General features: G+C 35.1%; 1 protein-coding gene across 1 annotated transcript; it reads left to right on the forward strand.

Moving 5' to 3' along the window:
* Positions 1-298: 298 nt before the first annotated feature.
* LOC309511653 (protein NLRC3-like) lies at positions 299-20,860 on the forward strand (the record flags this gene model as incomplete). Its single annotated transcript, XM_082186878.1, has 9 exons — positions 299-417; positions 1,661-3,454; positions 8,421-8,594; positions 17,131-17,304; positions 17,633-17,806; positions 18,536-18,709; positions 19,448-19,621; positions 19,941-20,114; positions 20,637-20,860. The coding sequence occupies 9 exons, from the start codon at positions 299-301 to the stop codon at positions 20,647-20,649; spliced, it is 2,970 nt and encodes a 989-aa protein (XP_082043004.1). The 3' UTR covers positions 20,650-20,860.
* Positions 20,861-25,191: the final 4,331 nt, after the last annotated feature.

Here is a 25,191-nt window from a genome sequence, read left to right on the forward strand (position 1 = left end):
TGGTAAGATCTCTCATTTCTGTAAGGAAGTTGAAGCCTGGATAAGAGAGATTCTGACTGAGTACTCGCCTGAAGTGGCAGATTCAGATGATATAGTCTGGTACAAAAATCAGCTGAACAAACTGTCAAACTGCACAGACTTACAGTGTGCTAGAATAATTCCTGTTCATGTTCATCATGTTCCTCAGAGAATAATTGGCTGTGAACTGGAGAAACGTCCTGATGGATCAGTGAATCTGATTGTGTTTGATGAATTTGGATTTGATGGAGAAGATATTTTATCCTTTAATAATGAAACTATGCAGTGGATTGATAAAAACCCCAAAGCCAAAGAAATCAAAAAGGAATGGAACAGTCAAACTGGACGCAACAAGGTCCTCAAGCGTCACCTCAAGACCTGCACTGAGTTGATCTCCACGTTTAACAACACAAATAAGAGTAAGTTCTGATCACATCACTTTATTTATATACTTTGTGAGTCATGAAAAGTCAAGTAAAAGTGAAGATTATCCAAACATAAAACACAGTCAAGTCAGCTTTATTTATAAAGTGCTTTATACAATACAGAATGTTTCAAAGCAGCTTTACAGAGATAACAGGAAAATAATGCAACAAAGTTTGTTTCCAGAAGAAACAATGTCCTTTGTCTTCCTTTTGAAACGCTTGTTCAAACCAGTTAAACACAGATCAGTTTCACAGTGTTACACTCAACAGAAGACAAACTAACAGTGAATTATTAACAGTATTTAACATAAAACTCATCACCTTTAAGAACTAAGAGTATTATAAATCGCAAAGCCAAAGCATTTTTTATCTCATTATTTTTTACCTTGTAGTAAATCATAATGTGGGGAACAAACTAATCAACAGAGATGCTCTCAAGTCTCTGAGCTAGAGTCCAAGTCAAGTCTCAAGTCTCTTGTGGTTATAATAAGAGTTGCATCATGTACAGCGACCCATCCAGACTGCTTAGAACACTGCATAGCTATATACCGTATAAGGAATTCAAAGCATGTATGTTATTATGACTCCTTTATCTATTAGCATACAGTATCAGCTTTGATTTTGGTATATAATCAGTGTAAACAGGCAATTGCAACATGACAAAAACACCAAGAATGCTTTACTTTTAAGTTAATATCTGTATTTTGCTTTGTAGCATGAACATATACAGTACAGACCAAAAATTGAGGTTCTGAAGAAAAAGGACTCCCTTGTCTGTCACTGAATTATAATGAAAGGCCTTGGCTCCTATTGTGCTGGCTCTGTGGGGCCATAAGACCAAATATAGAAAATGTTATACCTTACAGTACTACAATTTACATACTCCTATTTAGTGCAAAACTGCAAATTATGTGAAATATACTATCCACAAAAATGTATATTTCATAAGGAAGACAGTCGGAGTCAAGGCTGAGCTAAACATGTTTACTGACCTATCAGGGTGCGTTTTCAGATGCCTGATAAAATTAGATGTGATTGAGCCAGAATCTTTTATCTTGATACCACTTATTTTGCATTGAGCGCTTCTTCTGTTTAGGCTGTCTTGTTTGAAGTTTTTAAACCCAAAGCTTACGATGAATGCATAAACATTTCTGTCATAAAGATATTTTACTATCACTTTTACTTCTTCAATTTATGTTTTAATCTAATCATTTTAGTCATGATTCTCAACTGGTCCAAAGCAGATTTAAAACAAATCTGCTTAAGAAGTTTCAGTGTCTGTATGAAGGAACAGCAAAGCAGGGAAACCCAACACTCCTGAATGAGATCTACACAGAGCTCTACATCACAGAGAGTGGAAGTGGAGAGATCAATAATGAGCATGAGGTGAGACAGATTGAGGCACAATCCAGGAGAGCAGCAACAGAGGACACACCGATCAAATGCAATGACATCTTTAGACCTTTACCTGGACAAGACAAACCCATCAGAACTGTGCTGACAAAGGGAGTCGCTGGCATTGGAAAAACAGTCTCTGTGCAGAAGTTCATTGTGGACTGGGCTGAAGAGAAAGAGAATCAGGACGTCCAGCTCATATTTCCACTTCCTTTCAGAGAGATCAACTTGATGAAGGACAAAACACTCAGTCTTTCAGATCTTCTTCGTGTTTTTTTCCCGGAAACAAAAAATATGGAAATATCCAATGGTGAATATAAAGTGTTGTTCATCTTTGATGGTCTGGATGAGTGTCGTCTGTCTCTGAACTTTAAGAGCGAAGTGAAACTGTGTGATATATCTGAATCAGCCTCAGTGGACAAGCTGCTGATGAACCTCATTGAGGGGAATCTGCTTCCCTCTGCTCTCATTTGGATCACCTCCAGACCAGCAGCAGCGGATCTCGTCCCCTCTGAGTGTGTCCATCGAGTGACTGAGGTACGAGGCTTCAATGAGCCACAGAAGGAGGAATACTTCAGGAAGAGAATCAGTGATCAGAGTCTGGCCAATACAATCATCACACACCTGAAGTCCTCGAGGAGCCTCCACATCATGTGCCACATCCCAGTGTTCTGCTGGATCTCAGCCACTGTTCTAGAGGAGATGTTGAGTGAAGCAGAGAGAGGAGAGATTCCCAAGACTCTCACTCAGATGTACACACACTTCCTGATCATTCAGACCAACATCAAACATGAGAAGGACTATGAGAAGAGAGTGAATGATGAAGACATGATTCTCAAACTGGGGAAACTGGCTTTCCAGCAGCTTGTGAAAGGCAACCTGATCTTCTATGAGGAAGACCTGAGAGAGTGTGGCATTGATGTGACAGAAACATCAGTGTACTCAGGATTGTGCACTCAGATCTTCAGAGAGGAGTTGGGCTTGAATCAGGGGAAAGTCTTCTGCTTTGTTCATCTGAGCATCCAGGAACATCTAGCAGCTCTATATGCGCACATTCACTTTACATTTAAGAATAGAAATGTGTTTGACAAAACCAAACAAGGTTCCTTTTCTAAAATCTTAAATCAGAAGAAATATCACTCATTATCTGATCTGCATCAGAGAGCTGTGGATGAGGCTTTACAGAGTAAGAATGGACATCTGGACCTTTTCCTGCGTTTCCATCTGGGTCTCTCGTTGGAGTCCAATCAGACTCTCTTACGAGAACTACTGACACAGACTGGAAGCTGCTTCTACAACAAAGAGGAAACAGTTCAGTACATCAAACAGAAGATCAGGGAGAATCGCTCTCTAGAGAGATCCATCAATCTGTTCCACTGTCTGAATGAACTGGGTGATGATTCTCTGATGCAGGAGATACAACATTATCTGAATACTGGAAAAATAGGAAGAACCAAACTTTCCTCTTCACAGTGGTCAGCTCTGGTTTTTGTGTTGCTGACATCAGAGCAGAAGATGGATGTTTTTGATCTAAATCAGTTTATTGGAGCACAAAATACAGCAGATGAAGTTCTTCAGAAGCTGCTGCCTGTGGTTAAAGAATCCAGATCATTTCAGTAAGTCAATCTGACAACAATCATTACACTGATAAAACATGATCACATTTATGATTTTAGCATGCGTTTTCTAACCAAAGCAATACTGTAATAAGAGAAACTCATATATATCTTAGGTAACCATTTACAATAACAGTACATGAATAATCATATCCTAATACCTGAATCAGTCGTTATTTCAACTTGAACTCACGATTAGCGAAGATATGAACTAATAATTAACCAATTAAGAGCTATCCTTAATTACGACAGCAGTCATAAGGATTCATACATAAATAACAGAAGCCTAAACTACATGTTAGGGACTGTTCGTTTTTTATTTAAGGGGTCACCGGAGTAGTTTTGAGATCTGTTGTCAAAAAAGACATGACCCTCCCTTCGCCAGCAATACATTTTTCTATGACCCTCCAAAATTATTGTGAAAAAAGGCATGACCCTCCCCGATAATTTATTGATTACTTCTGTACTGGTTTGCGCTTGGCAAAGATGTTCAGATAACCATTGTTTGTTTGTTTTTAAACCATAAACTCTTGCTTTCTCATCTTACTAGGGCTGTACCGATAGACCAAACCTACGATTCGGTTCGTATCATGATTTTTGATTTTAGATTTGAAAAAAATCATGTTTTCGGTGCTGATGTGGTGTGACTCGTTGAACATGTGGGTGGCGCTGCCAACAAAGCATCTAAAAGCTGTCACAAAGAACCGGCAAAAGTAATGATTATTAATATGTCAAATATAGCAAGGAGACATTTTAATTGTTTATTAATAAACAAGTGTTTTCTGTGTCGACTGCAAAGATGTAGTTGACGATGCGTCGCGATCTTCTCAGAACGAGCCAGAGAGAAATGCATATTTCATAAGCAGAAAGCAGTCTGTTTTCCTTCGTTTTGAATTGTTCTGTTTAAAAGTAGACATTTCAAGCTTTCTATATATTTCTCAGGTCTGTGAGGCAAGTAGCCTACCTTACGCTGAGTTTCGGTTAATTTATGAGACAAGAGTCCAGTTCACTCGCCCGCGCCTCCGTGTCATGATTATCTATTTTCTACTATATTTACTTATTATTGATTAAATCCAGATGAAACATTGATTAAAATTAAGATACAATTAATAAAAAAACGAAATTCACTTTAAAGAAAGGCTTTGTGCTTTCTGTTTGAGGTCTCTGTGAAATTTCGCTTTCAGAGCAGTCATGTCCGTAATGGAGAACTGATGCCCGTAACATTGTTTTTTTTTTGTTTGTTTTTTTTTTACATAAATGCGAACACGAAAAATAAAATAAAAATAATATTTTATGTTCTGTGGAGGCCGATCTTTATTCATCCGGTGGGTATATATCTTTTGGTTTGCACAATGTAATTTATAGAATTACTAAAAAATATTTTGCCACCTAAAAGTTAACCCTCTGAGGTCTGAGCTGTTTTCTGGGCCTGGAGGTGTTCTGACATGCTCTGACATTTGTGTTTTTTTCTGTTACTAGTGACATTTTCATGGCTAAAGTCTAATTACACTGTATTCAGCACAAACTCTGCTACAATAATATATCAGCAGCATGTATGTAAAAGTTTGTAGTTTTGAGATAATGACATTTATGCGTGGTTTGTGAAAATACAAAAAAAAATTGTCACTGAAATAAGGCCATGAAACCCATACTGATTATTTCTTCACAAGACTTTTGAAAATTGTATGACGTAGCCTAGAATATTTGCTCCAAAACTATGTGAAAATCACCCTGACTGCTCATTCAGATAAGACAATATATTGATTTAAAATTTCTAAGACGTGTTTTGTGTGACAAAGCCATATTCGAAGAGGCGTGATCATCTCATGAATATGTAAGCTTTTAACACCTGAGAAAGACAAAGACACTCCCCTAACTGCCCTATTAGGAGCGATCAGGCCCTGTCATTCAGAGCAACCTTGCACAAAGAATGAGGAGATTTAAAAAAGAATGGCTTTTAGATTGTTTGGATTTATTTACAACACAACATAATCCAAAAATACACAACAAATGACAAAAGAGCACATTGAAAACAATGATCCAAAGACAGAGACCTTTGTGCCATTCCTAAAAACATTGTACATACCATTTCCAAGGTGTTTGATTTTCACTTTACCATGTTCATGTACAGAGACTCATGTGAATGTTGAAGTAGCAGGACTCAGTTGCATCTGATCCCTGAAAGAAAAGAAAAAAGTGAACATACTGGTATCAAGAGAAACTAGGCCTGCACGATTTTGGGAATACATTTTAGATTTTTCTGGTTAAAATTGCTTTTTAAAATTCACAGAATACACACAATGTTTCCAACAATATATAATATAAAGAACACCATATTTGTTGTGCCTTGTAGGCATAAGCTATGTGCAGTACTGCATAAAATAATTTTATTTTACAAAGCAGCCTATAAATCTTCCAAAAGATTTCAGTAACAATGCTAGAGAAAAATATATTGATTATCTTATGTTACTTCAAATGTTTCCATTCGTTATGATGATATGAAATGAGATAATAGTAAAAACATAAAGCCTAATGTTTGGTGCATTTTTCCTTTCAAACGCAATCGCGCTCCAAAATATGATACATTCAAACGCCATCGCGCTCCAAAATATTAAACATTATGGTTATACATATCTATGCTTGAGCAGATATCCACAAACAGTATTTAACAGTAAACACGGGTCTAAATAGTATAATATTCACCATATATCTAGCAACAGTTCAACTGCAATGTGAAGTTTATGCAACAATACCATAAACTAATAAGTAAGAATTTCTTACCTTACATCTTTCTTGTCTTCAAATCGCGTTCTTCTTCTTCTGATGTAAATCCAATGTAAGCTCACAGCGCGTCTTCCAAACTCGACGAAAAGCAGAGACTTGTGAAGTGTTTTGGTGTTTTGTGTTTGAGGTAACGAGGGCGTTCGCGTCCCATGTGGAGATTTGCATGTGAATCTCTTTTGCGCGAGTGGGCGTGGCCGAATTAAAAGTAATTAGCAAGCGTTTGAGATACTGGACATCCTGTTGGTTTTATACAAATTACTTAAACAGAGAATATTTGTTTTCAGTTTGAATCCGATCATTTAAAAGTACACACTTAAATGTGTATAAAGGTGTATGGCTCATAAATGTGTGAGAAGGATTCGCTGAGTTTTGTTTCAGTTTATAGACGTGCTCAAGAAAAAAAAGTTCACCGCGACGGAGAGGCAGAACGCACACCCTGTTTATTTTCTTTATTTTACAAAAGCACAATGTTTTGATTTGATTGTAAGTGGACACATACAAAAGTAGAAATATCACAGATTCTTTTTTTATATTTCTTTTTTCTGTATAACCATAAATGACGGAGTAATTTAAGTTTATTGTACTACAATGTGAAGAAAATCCAGCAAAACGCGGGGGCGCGTTTTCCGACCTCAGAGGGTTAAAGATTTTTTTGTCACGTCACATGTGTAGGCTAGTTCCCTCATATTAAATATAAAACGCATGTGTAGACTGATATTTTTTCTAATGTCTTGACTCCTTTCAGACGTTTCAAAATATTGGTATTAAATGCATTTTCTGAGAATTTATATTTCAAGTTTTGACTGCAAATGTCACGTCCATAACACTGGAATCGCCCAATTTTAACGAATTTATCCTCAACTAGTTTTTGTGGTGTAGCCTAGGTCTACGTATTTTATTATGTTAACTTAAATAATACTAATAGTAATTTAAAGATGTGGTAGCCCTACATCTTACACATCGTGGAAACAAAATAAGAATGGAAACTAAAATATGGTAGTATCGTGCTACAGCGCACATTCTATCAGCAGCAGTTCTGGCGCCTCAGTCCCAATACTGTAAAACTCGACGTACGTTCACATCACATGTTAATGCAGCGGTAGAGTTACACTCACAGGACACTGTGCACTTATTCGCAATCACAAAAGTTCATTATTTGCTCGTGCTTTAAAGCTTTGCCGGGTAAACATTTATTTGGCATTCTGTTCTGACATGATGCACTTTTTCTAAGCGCAAACTGAAGTGCGCGCGCACTGTCAAACAGCCCAAACTGGATTTTTGTTGGGTCAGACCCATCTGATATCGAAGGGGGTCTGATAACGCGAGATCAACATGGAGCTAAATGGAAACAAATAGCACCAAACAAGCCACTTTGAAATGTTGCTGTTTTCATGAATATAAAAGTTGGGTGACCCTCCCCCTAGACTAAAAAAAGTTGGATGACCCTCCCCTCAACAAAGAATAAAAAGACATGACCCTCCCCTATTTTCCTCCGGTGGCCCCTTCCATAAATACCGAACGGTCCCTTAGTACATGTTTGATAATTAATGCATTAATTAACATATAGGGGTAAACTAAATCAACCAGGCTCCGTAAGAATAAATAAGTACTCTGAATTTGAATCAAACATGATTTAATACTCTCAATGTTGTCTGTTTCTCTCCTGTGGTGAATAATGAATGATATACAAAAATAAAATATACAAAAAAAGTTTACCATCAAGTAACTGAAAAGGATGTTCAATCTTCATTATATTCTTTCCAAAGCTTCTGAGGTCATTTTACTTTTGATAGTTTTTGATAGTGTTTTATGGTGCGTATTTCTAGACACCTAGGTTAGGGAAAGTAAATTCTGTCCTAAATCATAAGCATCTGAATTTTCATACTCACAATCTATAGGTCAGAAGACTTCTTCATGGTCTGTTCAGACGAGCTTCTTAGTTTCAATTAAATATAGTTTTATTATTTACAGGTTCACTAGTTTACAAAAAGGCATACTTGTAACAGGACAATTGCATATTTTCCACAACAATAGTTATAAGCATGATTGGATGATGTGAAGAGGTGACAACTGCTTTCATATACAAATCTGTTGAGGAGAAAGTAGAAATTCATATATATCTTATCATTTATATCAGTGTTTCCTGAACTGAGAGACTGAAGAGTGTCATTGTTCTCTACAGGTTGAGGGATTGTGGTGTTACAGATGAAGGTTGTGCTGCTCTGACTTCAGCTCTGAGATCAAACCCCTCACACCTGAGAGAACTGAGTCTGACATTGAATAAAGTAGGAGATTCTGGAGTCAAGCAGCTTTCTGATCTACTGCAGGATCCTCACTGTAAACTGGAGATACTGGGGTAAGATTGTATAAAATGTCCCAACATAGTCCTATTTTTTAATGGTAAATAATTATTGCCATACAAAAAAGATCTACTGTGAAATTACTAATGGGAATGTTGCTTTTATTTTCATTAGATTATTTCCAATGTGTCTGACATCATTTTACAATATTAATGATAGATTAAACATGACTGGATGATGTAAAGATGTGACAGCCGTGTTCATATACAGATATGTTGATGATTTTGGGTACTTGCATCAAAAAACTAATATTCGGTTACACTTTATTTTAACCCTCTGGGGTCTGGGCTGTTTTTGGGGCCCTTGAGATGTTCTGACATGCCCTGACATTTGTGCTTTTTTCAGTTGCATATAAACATATTAATGGCAAAGGTGTAAATTCACTCTATATAGCACAAACAGGGCTACCATAATATGTGAGCCACGTGTATGTACATGTTTTCATTTTTGAGAGAATAATGTTTATGCATGGTTATTGAAAAAACTAAAAACTAAAATTTCTGAAATAAGGCCACAAAACACATAGTAAATATGTGTCAATAAGACTTTTGACTAATGGATGTCCTCGCCTAGAGTTTTTTCTTCAAAATTATGTGAAAATAGTCTTGCTTTATCGTTCACATAAAACCATACATTGATTTAAATTGATGTAAAACAGGTTTTGCTTGGAAAGCCAATATGCGAGGGGGGCGTGAACGAGGAGTGATTTACACCTTAGAATACAATGTCCCACCCACTCTGCATAATGATGAGCCATTCACTCAGGTGTGACACTGACTGAGCCATAATGCAAGGACAAAAGATATATTTAGAAGAAGACTTATATTGACCATTTAAGATTTTGCTTACATCTATCTTGTAAATATGTCGGTGGGGGTTGCGCCCGCGGATGGCCCGGCGGACTGCGGGAGCGACCTGGCCCAGAGTCGCGCCCTTCTTTTCGCGGATTTTTCTCATGTCGACGAGGCGGAGGAGGCCATACTGGACACGGATTTAAAATCACTATGTGTGCAAGGATCCAGAGGCGCTCCTAACCGTAAGACTAACTATATTAAGAGTAACGTCAATACAACTCATAAAGTTAAGTATAAACGAACAAACAGGGACACTATTGATGATATAAAAACTTTGCAGTCACAAGCAATAATAAAGCAGAGACAATATTTATTTTTCCAGACAGTAAATCATGCGAAAATAATCTGGGATCCTACAGTAAAGCCTAAGGGTATTTTTGGAGGGCATTTAAATATTAGAAGCCTGTATCCAAAATGTGATGAAATTAGAATTTTGCTAATTGGTTCCAATCTTGATTATTTGTGCATAGGTGAAACATGGATGCATGATAAAATCCCCACCTCAATGATAGATGTGCCTGGATATAAGTGCTATAGAAAGGACAGGGTTACTGGTAGAGGAGGAGGAGTTCTGGTTTACATTAAAGACTCCTTTAAGACCAAGGAAGTCCAATTAGATGAATCTCTATCAATTGAAAGTCTTTGTGTAAATGTGGCTCTATCCTCACGCATGATGTTTAACATCCTTGTAGTGTATAATCCACCATCTAGCTGCCTACAAACTTTTTATCAAAATTTGGAAAAGAATCTTAAATCTTTTAAACCGAACAGTGAGGTGCTCATTTATGGAGATACTAATGTGAATTGGTTAAATAAATCCAGTAGGAAACAACTCAAAGAACTAACATCAAAATATGACTTCCATCAATTTGTAAATGGACCCACTCGCTTGACAAAAACATCACAGACAGCAATAGATTTAGCTTTCTCAAATAAGCCGGAAAGAGTCTTAAAAACATACAATCTGGTGTGTGGCTTATCAGATCATAACATGATATTAATCTCCAGAAAACTCTCAAAAAAACGTCTAAATGAATATAAATATGATCGAAAAGCAACCAAGTTAATAATCCCCCGTAAGGATCTTATTACATTTGAGAATGAGTTAGCAAACACTAATTGGGATGAAGTCTCACAACATAGTCATGCGAACGAGTGTTGTGATATATTTACTTCTACAATGAGTAACATTTTAAATAAGTCCTTAAAACAATGTAAAAGGCCACAAAAAAAAGTACAGCTTCCATGGGTAAGTGATGCAGTACGACAGTTAATAAAAAAAAGAGATTTTGCTTTAAAAACCTATCTTAAAACCAGATATGACACAGATCTGATGTTATTTAAAGGTTTACGAAATCAAGTAGTGAAAGAATTGCGCAACTTAAAAGCAAACTATTATATGAAAATTCTAACTGAAGCTAAAGGAAATTGTAAAGCAATGTGGAAACAAATTAACAGTCTAATTAAACCTAATGCAAATACGAATAATTCATATGAACTAAAATGTGAAGAAAAAAACATATCAGACCCTGTCCAAGTTGCTAATGCTTTTAATCAATTTTTTATTAAATCAGTACAAGATCTTGCTTCTAATTTTTTAGATGACGAGCCCAATAGTGGCAACTTAAACATATTGTCATCAGCAAATGAGAATTCCTTTAAAATTAGAGAAGTGGATCAGGCTGTGGTACTGAAAGCTATTTCAGACCTGAATACTAATTTATCCAAAGACAACTATAACATAGATGTAACTCTCATCAAAAAATATTCTCAAATTATTATTCAACCTTTGACCCACATTATAAATGTCTCTATTAAAACTGGAATATTTCCAGATGCGTGGAAAAAGGCACTGGTTAAACCCATCTTTAAGTCCGGGGATACCACAGACGTTAGTAACTATCGACCAATAAGTCTAGTTCCGGTAATGTCAAAAATACTAGAAAAAATAGTTTCAGAACAGCTAACACAATATTTAGAAACACATCAGTATATACACCCTCAACAGTATGGTTTCATACAGAACCATTCTACTGAATCAGCCATCTGCGCATTATTGGAAAATATTGTGCAGCCGCTTGATAGAGGAAACATCGTGGGTGCAGTATTCCTGGACTTAAAGAGGGCATTCGACACAGTAAACCATAGCCATCTTATTTTAAAACTGTCATCTTATAATATTTCACACCAGGCATTATCATGGTTCGAGTCATACTTACAGGGCCGAGAACAATGTGTAGTCATTGATCATGTAAAATCTGCCCCATGTAAAATTAAGACCGGAATCCCTCAGGGAACCATCCTGGGGCCTGTTCTCTTTAGCCTGTATGTGAATGAGCTGCCTGAAGTGTGTCCTGAAGTTGGCCTTCAGATGTATGCCGATGACACTGTGGTTTATGTGTCCGGCAAAAGCCCTGTTGTTATCGGCAGTACACTGACCAAAAGTCTTGAGAAAGTGTCTAATTGACTAAATAAATCATGTTTAACACTTAATCTGAGGAAAACTAAATCAATGTGTTTTTCTATAAAAAGAACGAGGATAATAAATGACCTTAACATTAAAATGAATGGTGAACTCATCGATCAGGTAGAACAAGAAAAATATTTAGGAGTGATTTTGGATTCTCAGCTAAATTTTAAAAGTCATATTAAAAATATCTCACGAAAAATGAAGGCCAGTATGAACTGTTTCAGAATGATCAGGAGCAGTCTAACATTTGAATGTGCTCATGTCTTTCTGAACACTATGATCATGTCCCACTTGTCGTACTGCACCACTGTTTGGTCCCAGACTAGCCAAACTACTTTAAAGCCTACTGAGAGGCTTTATAACCGTGCCTTAAAAATTTTAGATAAAAAGCCCATTCGATTCCATCATTGTTACATTTTAAGTAAACATAAAATCTTTAATTTTGTTAATTTTGTTAATTTTAGACACATAAAGTTGTTTTTTAAATGTCTGACTGGACTTGCACCTGAGCCACTTTGTAAATTTGTGAACAGGTTGGAAACCTCCAGATCAACAAGAGCGGCTGCATGTGGAGACTGTAGGGTTCCATTTTGTAAAACGTCTTTTGCCCAGAGTGTTTTTTTCTGTGAAAGGAGCCAATCTGTGGAACTGGCTTCCTACAGATATAAAGACTTTGACTAAACTGTCCACCTTTACAAAACTAACAAAGGCCTGGTTCATAGAGCAGCAGCAGTGTGATCATGCCATATGAGATGTGTAGCTGGGTGTATGGGAGGTGTGCATCTGTGTGAGTTCGAGTGAATGTGTTTGTTTATTATACTTATATTTATTGGTGCTAACTGGTGTCTGGACATTTCATTGCATTTGCTGTAAATTCGTTGTAACCTTATTTTTATTACTTCATTAACTTGACTGTTAAAAGCTCTTCTAGGGACAGGTGTTGCGAATTAGCCATGGCTATAAACACTGTGATACATGCATTGGATTGTTTTGTAATAATCTATGTTTATTTTGTATCTGTCCCTATTCAAATAAACAACAAATAAAATAAATGTTTTGCTATTTTATTAAAAAGGTTACAATTACAACAAGAATTACAATTTCAACAATATTTCAAGTGTACTCTTTCTTTGTAAAAAAAAAATGATTATAGGCCTACATTTTATCTATGTATTCATTAGTTTGAATATAGTCAACATTGGAACAGCTAACATCTTAGTTGATGACTTTATTTTTGACAAAAATAGATATAGAAATTGCTAAACAAAAGCTTATTTGACGTGGCAGTATATTCTACAGTAAAAACTGTACCCAAATCTAGTCAACAAGATGTTGTCTTTCATATTTCGCCTGACTGTAACGTTGTTTTCATGAAATATTAGGGCATATTGTTAATTTGCAGTTTAATACGTTGCTTATACAAATAGCCTACATTTTATTTCAACATATTTCAGTCGATTTTTACTCATCTCAGTATAGCAATACAGTTTTCTAAAACATCATCATTCATTCACACACGCAATTTAAATTTAACTTCTGGCAAAGATGAAGTTGACGATAGGCTATTGACTCGCGATCTTCGCAGTAGGCTAGTGAACGCACCGGAGAAATGCACATTTATTAGGCTACATAGTTTTTTGTTTTGGATGGTTTTGTTTAGAACCAGCTTTCTGTAAATATATTTCACATTTTTTAGACATGTGAGGCGAGTAGGCTACGGTCTGGTTAATGATGATCTCCAGTTCAAGCACCTTATGTTGTGATTGCTAGCCTATATTTACTTTAAATCCAGGAAATTTGTTAATGAAAAAAATATTAAAATTAAGATACAATTGATACAAAACGAAATTCGTTTTAAAGAAAGGATTTGTAGTTTCTGTTTTGAGGTCTCTGTGAAAGTTTGAAAGTCTTTTAGTGCGCTTTCAGAGCGCTCGCGTCCATAATGGAGAACTTTCTCGTAATATTGTTTTTTCCTCATAAATGCGAACACGAAAAATAAAAGACAAAAGACTTTTAAGTAAAACTTACTCCGAAATTGTGTCCTCGGCGGAATTCGCTCTTCAAAATGCTGCCGTTCGTAGTCTGAGTTACAATCTTCCTCTGAGGAAACAACCCGGTCTCATGCATTCTTCCTCGCTGTCCAGAATCATATGAAGGGCGTCTTTACTGGAGAAGTGTGCCATACTCAAAACGCGATGAACTATCAGTAAGTCTGATGAAGAAACTGTGTTTTTATGGCATTGATCGGGGGGCGTATGCGATGCATACTAGATCACCTAAACTATTTACCATTTGAATAGCGCCGGGGGCGGGGCGGCCTCAACTCATTATAGAGATAATGAGGCAGAAGGAAAAACGGTACCTCTCCTTGCTTTCAAACGGATTACATGAGTTGAAAACATTTGTTTTTTATATAAATTACTTCATTTAAAAGAAGAGATTTCAAGCTTCATAAAGACATATCTCACGTGTCTGTGTGAGAAGTATTCGGTGAGTTACAGTTCATTTTCGGACGCGTTTCAGAATGGACTACACTGACAGAGAGAAGGCAGAACTCGCTTCGTGTTTATTTTTCTTTATTTGGCGAAAAGCTCAACACTTTGTTTTTATTATGAGTATACACAAAAATAATACACATTTAACAGAATCGATTGATGTACGAAACTCCTATGAAAAATCAAAGTCAACAGAGTATTTATGAGTTTATTTTACACGGATAAAAAAAAAAGCGAGCTGGTATCGCCGGCGATAACGTCGACCTCAGGGGGTTAAGGTGTCATTGTTACAGTGTAATTATATATTTAACCCTCTGAGGTCTGAGGGGTTTTTGGGGTCCTTGAGATGTTCTGACATGCCCTGACATTTGTGCTTTTTTCAGTTGCTTATAAACATATTAATGGCAAAGGTATAATTACACTCTATTTAGCACAAACAGGGCTACCATAATATGTGAGCAACATGCATGTACATGTTTGTATTTTTGAGAGAATAATGTTTATGCATGGTTATTGAAAAAACTAAAAACTAAAGTTTCTGAAATAAGGCCACAAAACACATACTAAATACGTGTCAATAAGACTTTTGACTAATTGATGTCTTTGCCTAGAGTTTTTTCTTCAAAATGATGTGAAAATCATCCTGCCCTTATCATTCACATAACACAATACATTGATTTAAATCTTGTAAAACACTTTTTGTTTGTAAAGGCAATATGCGCAAGGGGCGTCAACCATTCAACAGCATCATGCATATGTAGTGGTTCACACCTCAGGAGACAATGGGGCCCGCATACTTAATGAGCCATTCATTCAGGTGTGTCACCTATAGCCACAAGAAAGAATGCAAGAGCAATATATATACAGTATATATATATATATATATATATATATATATATATATATATATATATATATATATTCTACCAAATTGGTTCACAGTTGGAAGCATGTCAATTATTTTATTTTTTTTCACAAATTTTGCTTGCAAATTGTATAATATCCAAGGAAAACATGTCTATTAATTGTGCAGTTAATTCTCATACTGTATTTTCAGTTTTGGAATATGTATCCTCTCCCCAAATTTGTCAATAATAAAACTCAATAAAAATTATTTAAAGAAAATGCTTATATTTACCTTTTAAAATTTGTTTACATCTACCTTGTAAATATATATTTTTTTATTAAAAAGGTTACAATTACAACAACAATTGAAGTGTAATCTTTCTTTGTAAAAACTAAAGTAAACATTTTATCATACATATTTCAAACTTCGAATATAGCCTACATTGACAAAACATACTATATTTAACATATTAGCAAAAATTGGCAAACAAAAGCTTATTTGAGGTGGCAGATATTTTACAGTAAAAATGTGTAATCTATCCAAAACTAATCAACGAAATGTTGTCTTTCATATGTCTGTAACATAGGTCTTTCGTTTTTATTATAAGGAATATAAATGTTAATTTGCAGTTTAATACGTTGCTTATACAAATACATTTTATTTCAACATATTTCAATCGATTTTACTCAGTATAGCAAAATAGTTTGCTAAAAGCAGATCATTTATTCACACACAGAAACGCAATTCAAATTTAAACCGTCTTTTTGCGAGTTGTGGTAAACAGCGCATCTCTGCGTTCATTCATTTACACAGAAACGCGATTTACTTGAGAATGAAAAAAAAAACTTACTACATTATTCCATCCGTTGCTCCTCGAAATACCAGCACTTCTGAGGTAAGTTTTCCATTATTATTATTCCTCACAGCGCTGCGAGACAGTGTAGACGACTACACTTATCTGAATAAACTTGATGTGTTTTCTCGAGCTGATATGTGGGCGTTCACAGTTTGTATGGGATCGTCTCAGTCATTTGCGTTTGAATAGCGCGCGCTCTCCGTCGGCGGGGCCGATTATAACGTAATGAGATGAGATGAGCTCGACTGGAATCGCTCTCTTTTAATACAGATTTCACAAGATGAGGATATTTGTTTTTTATATAAATTACTTCATTTAAAAGACGAGAATTCAAGCTTCATGCCTGTGTCTTTGTATGCCTGTTTGACTGAGTATTCGCTCAGTTATTGTTCATTTTCGGACGCGTTTCAGAATGGTCTTCACTGGCAGAGAGAAGGCAGAACTCGCTTCGTGTTTATTTTTCTTTATTTGGCAAAAAGCACAACACTTTGTTTTTATTGTGAGTATACACAAAAATAATACACATTTAACAGAATCGATTGATGTATGAAACTCCTATGGAAAATCAAAGTCAACAGAGTATTTATGAGTTTCTTTTACATTGATAAAAAAAAAGCGAGCTGGTATCGCCGGCGATACCGTAGACCTCAGGGGGTTAAGTACTGAGTAATATATTAAGCAACTACATGTATTTAGTATAGGGTAAGGGTAGGATTAGGATTTGGTTGAGAGTTAGTTACGTGTAATTATGCATAATTTACCTGTTATTACTATGGTAAGTTCATGTAACATATGTAACAAGGACACTGTTAAATAAAGTGTTATTGAATATTCTTGCAATTTTTATCAAATGGAGACTAACTTCTACAAGCAGTTTGTAGAAGCGGGTCTGAACCTTAGACTGGACCTGTTAATGGTGCCGTGGATTAAGTCTCTGATTGTGAAGTTCCTGCTTATCTGAGCTGTAGATCCTGAACTGAGAGCCTGAAGAGTGTCATTGTTCACTACAGGTTGAGGGATTGTGGTGTTACAGATGAAGGTTGTGCTGCTCTGACTTCAGCTCTGAGATCAAACCCCTCACACCTGAGAAAACTGAGTCTGTCTGAGAATAAAGTAGGAGATTCTGGAGTCAAGCAGCTTTCTGATCTACTGAAGGATCCACACTGTAAACTGGAGAAACTGTGGTAAGTTTGTATAAAATGTCCCAACGTCGTCTGTTTTTCTCCTGTGGTGAGTAATCAATGATATTCAAAAATAATATATACAAAAAACGTTTACCATCAAGTAACTGAAAAGGATGTTTAATCTTCAGTGGATTATTTCCAAAAATTCTGAGGTGATTTTACTTTTGAATGTTTTTGATAGTTATAAGCATGATTGGATGATGTGAAGAGCTGACAACTGCTTTCATACAAATTGTTGAGGAGAAAGGAGAAATTCATATATATATCATATAATTTATATCAGTGTTTCCTGAACTGAGAGACTGAAGAGTGTCATTGTTCTCTACAGGTTGTGGGATTGTGGTGTTACAGATGAAGGTTGTGCTGCTCTGACTTCAGCTCTGAGATCAAATCCCTCACACCTGAGAGAACTGGATCTGACATTGAATAAAGTAGGAGATTCTGGAGTCAAGCAGCTTTCTGATCTACTGAAGGATCCTCACTGTAAACTGGAGATACTGTGGTAAGATTTTATAAAAGTCTCAACGTTGTCAGTTTCTCTCCTGTGGTGAATAAGATTGTATAAAATGTCCCAACATAGTCCTCTATTTTAATGGTAAATAATGATTGCCATACAAATAATAATAATAATAATAATAATAATAAATCTACTATGAATTTACTAATGGGAATATTGATTTTATTTTCGTTAGATTCTTTCCAATGTGTCTGACATCATTTTACAATATTAATGATAGATTAAACATGACTGGATGATGTAAAGATGTGACAGCCGTGTTCATATACAGATATGTACAAAAATGTGGGTACTTGCATACATTTTTTTATATTCGGTTAAACTTTATTTTAAGGTGTCATTGTTACAGTGTAATAATATATTTAATCACTGAGTAATATTAAGCAACTACATGTACCTAGTATAGGATAAGGGTAGGATTAGGATTTGGTTGAGGGTTAGTTACATGTAATTATGCATAATTTACTGTTATTACTATGGTAAGTTCATGTAACATTATGTAACAAGGACACTGTTAAATAAAGTGTTATCGAATATTCTTGTAATTTTTATCAAATGGAGACTAACCCGCTCAAGCAGTTTGTAGAAGCGGGTCTGAACCTTAGACTGGACCTGTTAATGGTGCCGTGGATTAAGTCTCTGATTGTGAAGTTCTGCTTATCTGAGCTGTAGATCCTGAACTGAGAGACTGAAGAGTGTCATTGTTCTCTACAGGTTGAGGGATTGTGGTGTTACAGATGAAGGTTGTGCTACTCTGACTTCAGCTCTGAGATCAAACCCCTCACACCTGAGAGAACTGGATCTGTCTGATAATAAAGTAGGAGATTCTGGAGTCAAGCAGCTTTCTGATCTACTGCAGGATCCTCACTGTAAACTGGAGATACTGTGGTAAGATTTTATAAAAGTCTCAACGTTGTCAGTTTCTCTCCTGTGGTGAATAAGATTGTATAAAGTTTCCAAATATAGTCCTCTATTTTAATGGTAAATAATGATTGCCATACAAATAATAATAATAATAATAATAATAATAATAATAAATCTACTATGAATTTACTAATGGGAATATTGATTTTATTTTCGTTAGATTCTTTCCAATGTGTCTGACATCATTTTACAATATTAATGATAGATTAAACATGACTGGATGATGTAAAGATGTGACAGCCGTGTTCATATACAGATATGTACAAAAATGTGGGTACTTGCATACATTTTTTTTTATATTCGGTTACACTTTATTTTAAGGTGTCATTGTTACTGTGTAATAATATATTTAATCACTGAGTAATATTAAGCAACTACATGTACCTAGTATAGGATAAGGGTAGGATTAGGATTTGGTTGAGGGTTAGTTACATGTAATTATGCATAATTTACTGTTATTACTATGGTAAGTTCATGTAACATTATGTAACAAGGACACTGTTAAATAAAGTGTTATCGAATATTCTTGTAATTTTGATCAAATGGAGACTAACCCGCTCAAGCAGTTTGTAGAAGCGGGTCTGAACCTTAGACTGGACCTGTTAATGGTGCCGTGGATTAAGTCTCTGATTGTGAAATTCCTGCTGATCTGAGCTGTAGATCCTGAACTGAGAGACTTAAGAGTGTCATTGTTCTCTACAGGTTGAGAGATTGTGGTGTTACAGATGAAGGTTGTGCTACTCTGACTTCAGCGCTGAGATCAAACCCCTCACATCTGAGAGAACTGAGTCTGTCATGGAATAAAGTAGGAGATTCTGGAGTCAAGCAGCTTTCTGATCTACTGCAGGATCCTCACTGCAAACTGGAGAAACTGTGGTAAGATTTTATAAAAGTCTCAACGTCGTCTGTTTTTCTCCTGTGGTGAATAATCAATGATATACAAAATAATATATACAAAAAAGATTTACCATCAAGTAACTGAAAAGGATGTTTAATCTTTAGTGGATTCTTTCCAAAGCTGCTGAGGTCATTTTACTTTTGATAGTTTTACAAGTCAAAAACATGATTGGATGTCGTGAAGAGGTGACAACTGCTTTCATATATAAATCTGTTGAGGAGAAATTCATATATATCATATCATTTGTATCAGTGTTTCCTGAACTGAGAGACTGAAGAGTGTCATTGTTCTCTACAGGTTGAGGGATTGTGGTGTTAAATATAAAGGTTGTGCTGCTCTGACTTCAGCTCTGAGATCAAACCCCTCACACCTGAGAGAACTGGGTCTGACATGGAATAATATAAGATACTCAGATAAGAAGCTGCTCTTTGATCTGAAGGAAGATCCACATTATAAACTGGAGACGCTTGAGTAAGTAGTGATGAATAAAACGGTTCATATTTTAATTGTAAGTTTACTTTCCTTGTGATGGTGAATTACACACTATAAACATGTTCAATAAGAGTTTGGTTCATTTATTTATTTTTATAATAGTTTATAGCAACAATTCAATATCGTCAAGTTTCTTTTTATTTCAAACAATTCAATATTTTGCTTTTATCATTGTTTTGTTTTTTATCCCTAAATGATGTATTTTGAGAGAATGTCAATTGCAATAAAATATAATGGTAAATATTGATCACTAGTTTCTTTATCATAAATAAACCTGACCCAGTGACACAGAAAGAGGACAGTCGTGCACGATTATAGATAAGGGTCAAGGGTCATCATTCATGGTGACTTAGAAGCAAAATCTCAATGTATAAAAACAGCTTTAACAATCGTGCAGTATTATATTATAATCTTTCAATTATTCATCTAAGTAGTTTATTTTAGTTGTTCTAAAGTTAATAATGCAATAATGTTGCATACATTTAACTTTCTGTGTTTTAGTTGCAGGTTTTAGATGTTAGTCTGACCTTCTCTGGATCAGCTGATGGTGAATAAAGAGCCACTACAGACACAATCACATTCAACAGAATCAACAGACACAAACCCATAGTGATCATCACACACACATGTGTTTGTGTAACTTTACTGAATAATCCAATCCTTCATCCAAAGTCAAACAAGGAAACTTTCAAGCAGAAGAAACTGGATAAATATTCTGAATGATCAGATCCAATCTGACCACTGACCTGTAATTAGGCTTGATGTCGGCCCCCACCACCCTCCACCAATATCATTTATGTAGGACACCACTGATGTCCGATCAGACTCAGACATGGTGACTTAGGAATTATTTGGATTCTTTGGACCGAATTATGATTCTCTGCACAAAGACAGACAGTAAATGTGGTGTAGTCACAAACCTGTGTTTGAAAAGTATAATTATTACTCAGTGTTTCTGTCCCAATAGTATTCTCTCCTGTTATTGCTTTCTGAGCTAGAAAAGATAAATCAGATTATATAAAAACTTGAGCTTGAGCACATACAGATACCCTGTTTGTGTAAATAGAATTCAATGCATTTTAATGCATCAAAAGTAAACTTAAATGAAAACCATAAATCATATCTATACTACTCTATATACGGTCTAAACTGCCCATCTCTTGTCTTTTAAACAATGATATTACAACAACAAGACATTTAAAGCAACAGTGTTGAATATTTATAACTCACCATTTGACCTTCTCATTTTATAGATGAAGTAACCAATCACAGCGATAATTAATTAAATAAATGAGCTACAACAATTATTAGATAGAAGTTACGCAATTGAAACATAAATGTTAATTAAAAGAAAACAAGATAAATTGGAGAGTCTTTATCATGAACGGGTAAACGGAGTTATGGTTAGGTCACACGCTGCTTGGATGGAGAAGGGAGAGAAGTGTACAGCACACTTTTTACGGTTAAACCAAAGAAATTCTGTTAAAAAGAATATCATGAGTTTATACAGAAATTATGTCTTAGTCACAAATCCACAAGAAATATTACAGGAAGAATTTGAATATTTTAAAGCTCTATATTCTAACAATGCAATATTGGAGCCCCAAAATGGTGTGACTGAGCAATATTTCCCTTTGAACAATGTATCTGTGCTTTCTACTTCGCAGCAATTAAGCTGTGAAGGCGAAATAACAGAGCAGGAGTTATTGGAAGCAATTAATTCATTTTCATCTGGTAAATCTCCTGGTATTGATGGAATTCCTACCGAGATGTATAAGATTTTCTTTACAGAAATTAAAAAAACCCTATTAGAATCTTTCAATTTTTAATTTCAACAAGGTATTTTATCTAATTCACAAAGAGAGGGAGTTATCTCAATACAACAAAATCCTGATGGGAAATATAAAGAAAATAAAACATAAACATAAAACATAAAAAAAATTGGTGTCCATTGACCCTACTCTGTTGTGATACTCGTATTTTATCTAAATGTATTGCTTTAAGAATAAAAAAACATAATTGGAGGTGTTATAAACAACAATCAAGCAGGTTTTATTAAGGGGAGATTTATTGGAGACAACTTGAGACAAATACTGGACACTATACATTTTTACGAGAACCATCAGGAACCAGGATTATTGTTTATTGCTGCTTTTGAAAAGGTGTTTGATAAAGTTCGATGGAAGTTCATAAAACAATGTCTTGGCTTTTTTAATTTTGGGAATAACTTAATACAGTGGTTTGAAACTCTTTATAATCATCCTGTTAGTCGAGTGATCAATAACGGTCATATATCAGACACATTTTTATTAACGCAAGGAGTTCATCAAGGGTGTCCTTTGTCACCATATCTCTTTATTTTATGTATTGAAATTCTGGCTATTAAAATTAGGAACAATCCAGATATACCAGGTCTATTTCCAAACGGTCAAGAGATTAAGCTGACAATGTGCTGATGATGCAACCTTTTTCATAAAACCAACACAATCCACTTTGGAAGGACTAATAAGGGAATTAAATACTTTTTCTAAAATATCTGGATTGAAACCTAATTTTGCTAAATGTAACATTTTGAGAATTGGGACATTAAAAGACACCAATTTTATTTTAAACAGTTCTGCTCCTGTTAAATGGATTAATGGAGAAGTTAATATATTAGGGATTCATTTACCTGACAACTTTAAAGAAATTGTTAAATACAATTATGAGAGAAGGATGGAAAAGGCAGATAAAATGTTACAACCTTGGAGGGGGAACTCTCTGACAATTCAAGGAAAAGTAACTCTGATTAATACTTTAGTAATTCCACAATTTGCCCACTTACTAATGCTTCTTCCTTCACCTAGCATAAAGTTCTTCAAACATTTTGAACAATTTTTTTTTCAAATTTATATGGAACAATAAACCAGATAAAATTAAAAGGCGGACTGAATTTAAAAAAATCTTCAAATGATGGACTGTTCCTTGAAAGCCTCCTGGGTTGCTCAAATTTATCACAACAAACAATGGATCACGAGCCAGAGATTATATTCAGCCTTTTCCTTCTTCTCGAACAATATATTTCCTTTTTACCAATTAAAAACAATACATATTGATAAACTATTTCAAAATAATTAAAAAAAGTTATCACCATTCTTCAAGGATGCACTGAAAGCTTGGTTGAATTTCCAGTACTACCCTCCAGATACAATTCAAGATATTCAGACACAGTTGCTATGGATGAATTCAAACATTACGGTTGGAGACAAGCCATTGTTGTGGGAGGAATGTGTCAAAAATGGGTTAATTTTTGTCAATGACCTTTTAGACTTATCTGGAGATTTTATTTCTTATGAAAACGTGAATTTTTTTTAGCATTTCTCTCGATCGGTTACAATTCAACCAGCTGATTTCTGCAATTCCTAAAACTTGGAAAATAAAATTGCAAAATGGTAAGAAGAATAAATTAATGGTCTGTCTCCCACCAATAAGATGTTTAAAATGGTTGTCTGGTGTAAAGATAAATAAAATAATATATGTTTGGAATTTAAATATCACTTTTTCCACACAGAACCTGCCTGTTTTGGGAAGATGAATTTAATGATCCAATTTTGTGGAAAGATTACTTTAGAACAATTTATAGAACTACAATTGATTCATATTCCAGAATATTTCAACTTAAAATCTTTTATAAAATTATTGCAACAAAAAAATCTCTGTTCAAATGGCAGATAGAAAAGGATCCCTGTTGCAGGTTCTGTGGGGATGAGGAGGAGGACTTGATGCATTTGTTTTATTTTTGCCCACATGTGTCTAAGTTTTTGGTCAGTATACAGTTATGGTTAAGGTCTATGGATATTGTTTTACGAATCACAACTCAGAATATGTTGTTATGTGTCTTTGAGGGTAAATGCACACATTTTTTGAATATGATTATTTTGATGTGTAAAATGTTTATTTTTAAAGCTAAAACTATATCAAATTTATGTATAAAACACTTTAAGAATAGAGTTTATCATCAGTATACGCTGGAAACAATTATAGCAACAAATAACAACAAAATAACTGAGCATGAAAAGAAATGGAGATATAAATATTAGGTGTACTTTCTCAAAGGTGTTCCATGTGTTATGTCATAAATGTTTTGCTAATTGTATTGTATTTTGTTTATTGATTTTTGATCAGTATTATTGATTTTTTATTTTTTTATTTTTTATGTTATTAATTTTGTTTGCTTTGGGCTTCTTCTCTATTTATATTTTGCTTTCTTGTCATAACACTATGAATGTGTGGATGATTGTGGTTGTGATTGTGTTATGAATGCATGGGGGAGTGGTTGGGGTGGGGGGTTTGAAGCTTGTCTTGTTACTTTATTCTGTAAATAAATAAATGAAAAAATAAATAAAATCACAGCGAGAACAAGAAGTAGAACTGCTACTGCTGCTTTAACAATCCATGTAGAATCCGTTTCACAGTCAATACAGGTTCCATCTGCAGAATGAAAATAAATAAAAATCTAAAAATATTTTTTTTAATAAATGTTATTTTTTAATCAACATTATGAAATGTTGAAATGAGTTGGGGCACTTCAAATGTAATTGTTGTGGCAAGAAACATTAATTTATATCAGCATTATCATGTTCTCCTGTTACAAATATGCGAGTGACTGAATTTATGGTTTTATATTTTACATTTATATAGAATTTATATTTACCCCAGTTTACTGTAACTGGTTCTGTCGGACTGCTGTGAGTGACAGTCGTAAGATCCTTCATGCTTCAAGGGGCGGCAGTGGTTCATGTAGGTTGTCTATAAACCGGAAGGTTGGTGGTTCAATCCCCGGTTCCACCTGACCAAGTGTCGAGGTGTCCATGAGCAAGACACCTAACCCCAGCTGCTCCCAACGAGCTGAATGGCGCCTTGTATGGCTGACGCTGCCGTCGGTGGTGAATGGGTGAATGTGAGGCTATGTAAAGCGCTTTGGTGGCCATAGGTCTATGAAAGCGCTATATAAATGCAGTCCATTTACCATTACCAGTTTCTGTACCATTATCGACAGAAACCATGGTTTCTGTCG

Source organism: Leuciscus leuciscus (genome assembly GCF_965113295.1).
Source record: "Leuciscus leuciscus genome assembly, chromosome: 12".
Lineage (NCBI taxonomy): Eukaryota > Metazoa > Chordata > Actinopteri > Cypriniformes > Leuciscidae > Leuciscus > Leuciscus leuciscus.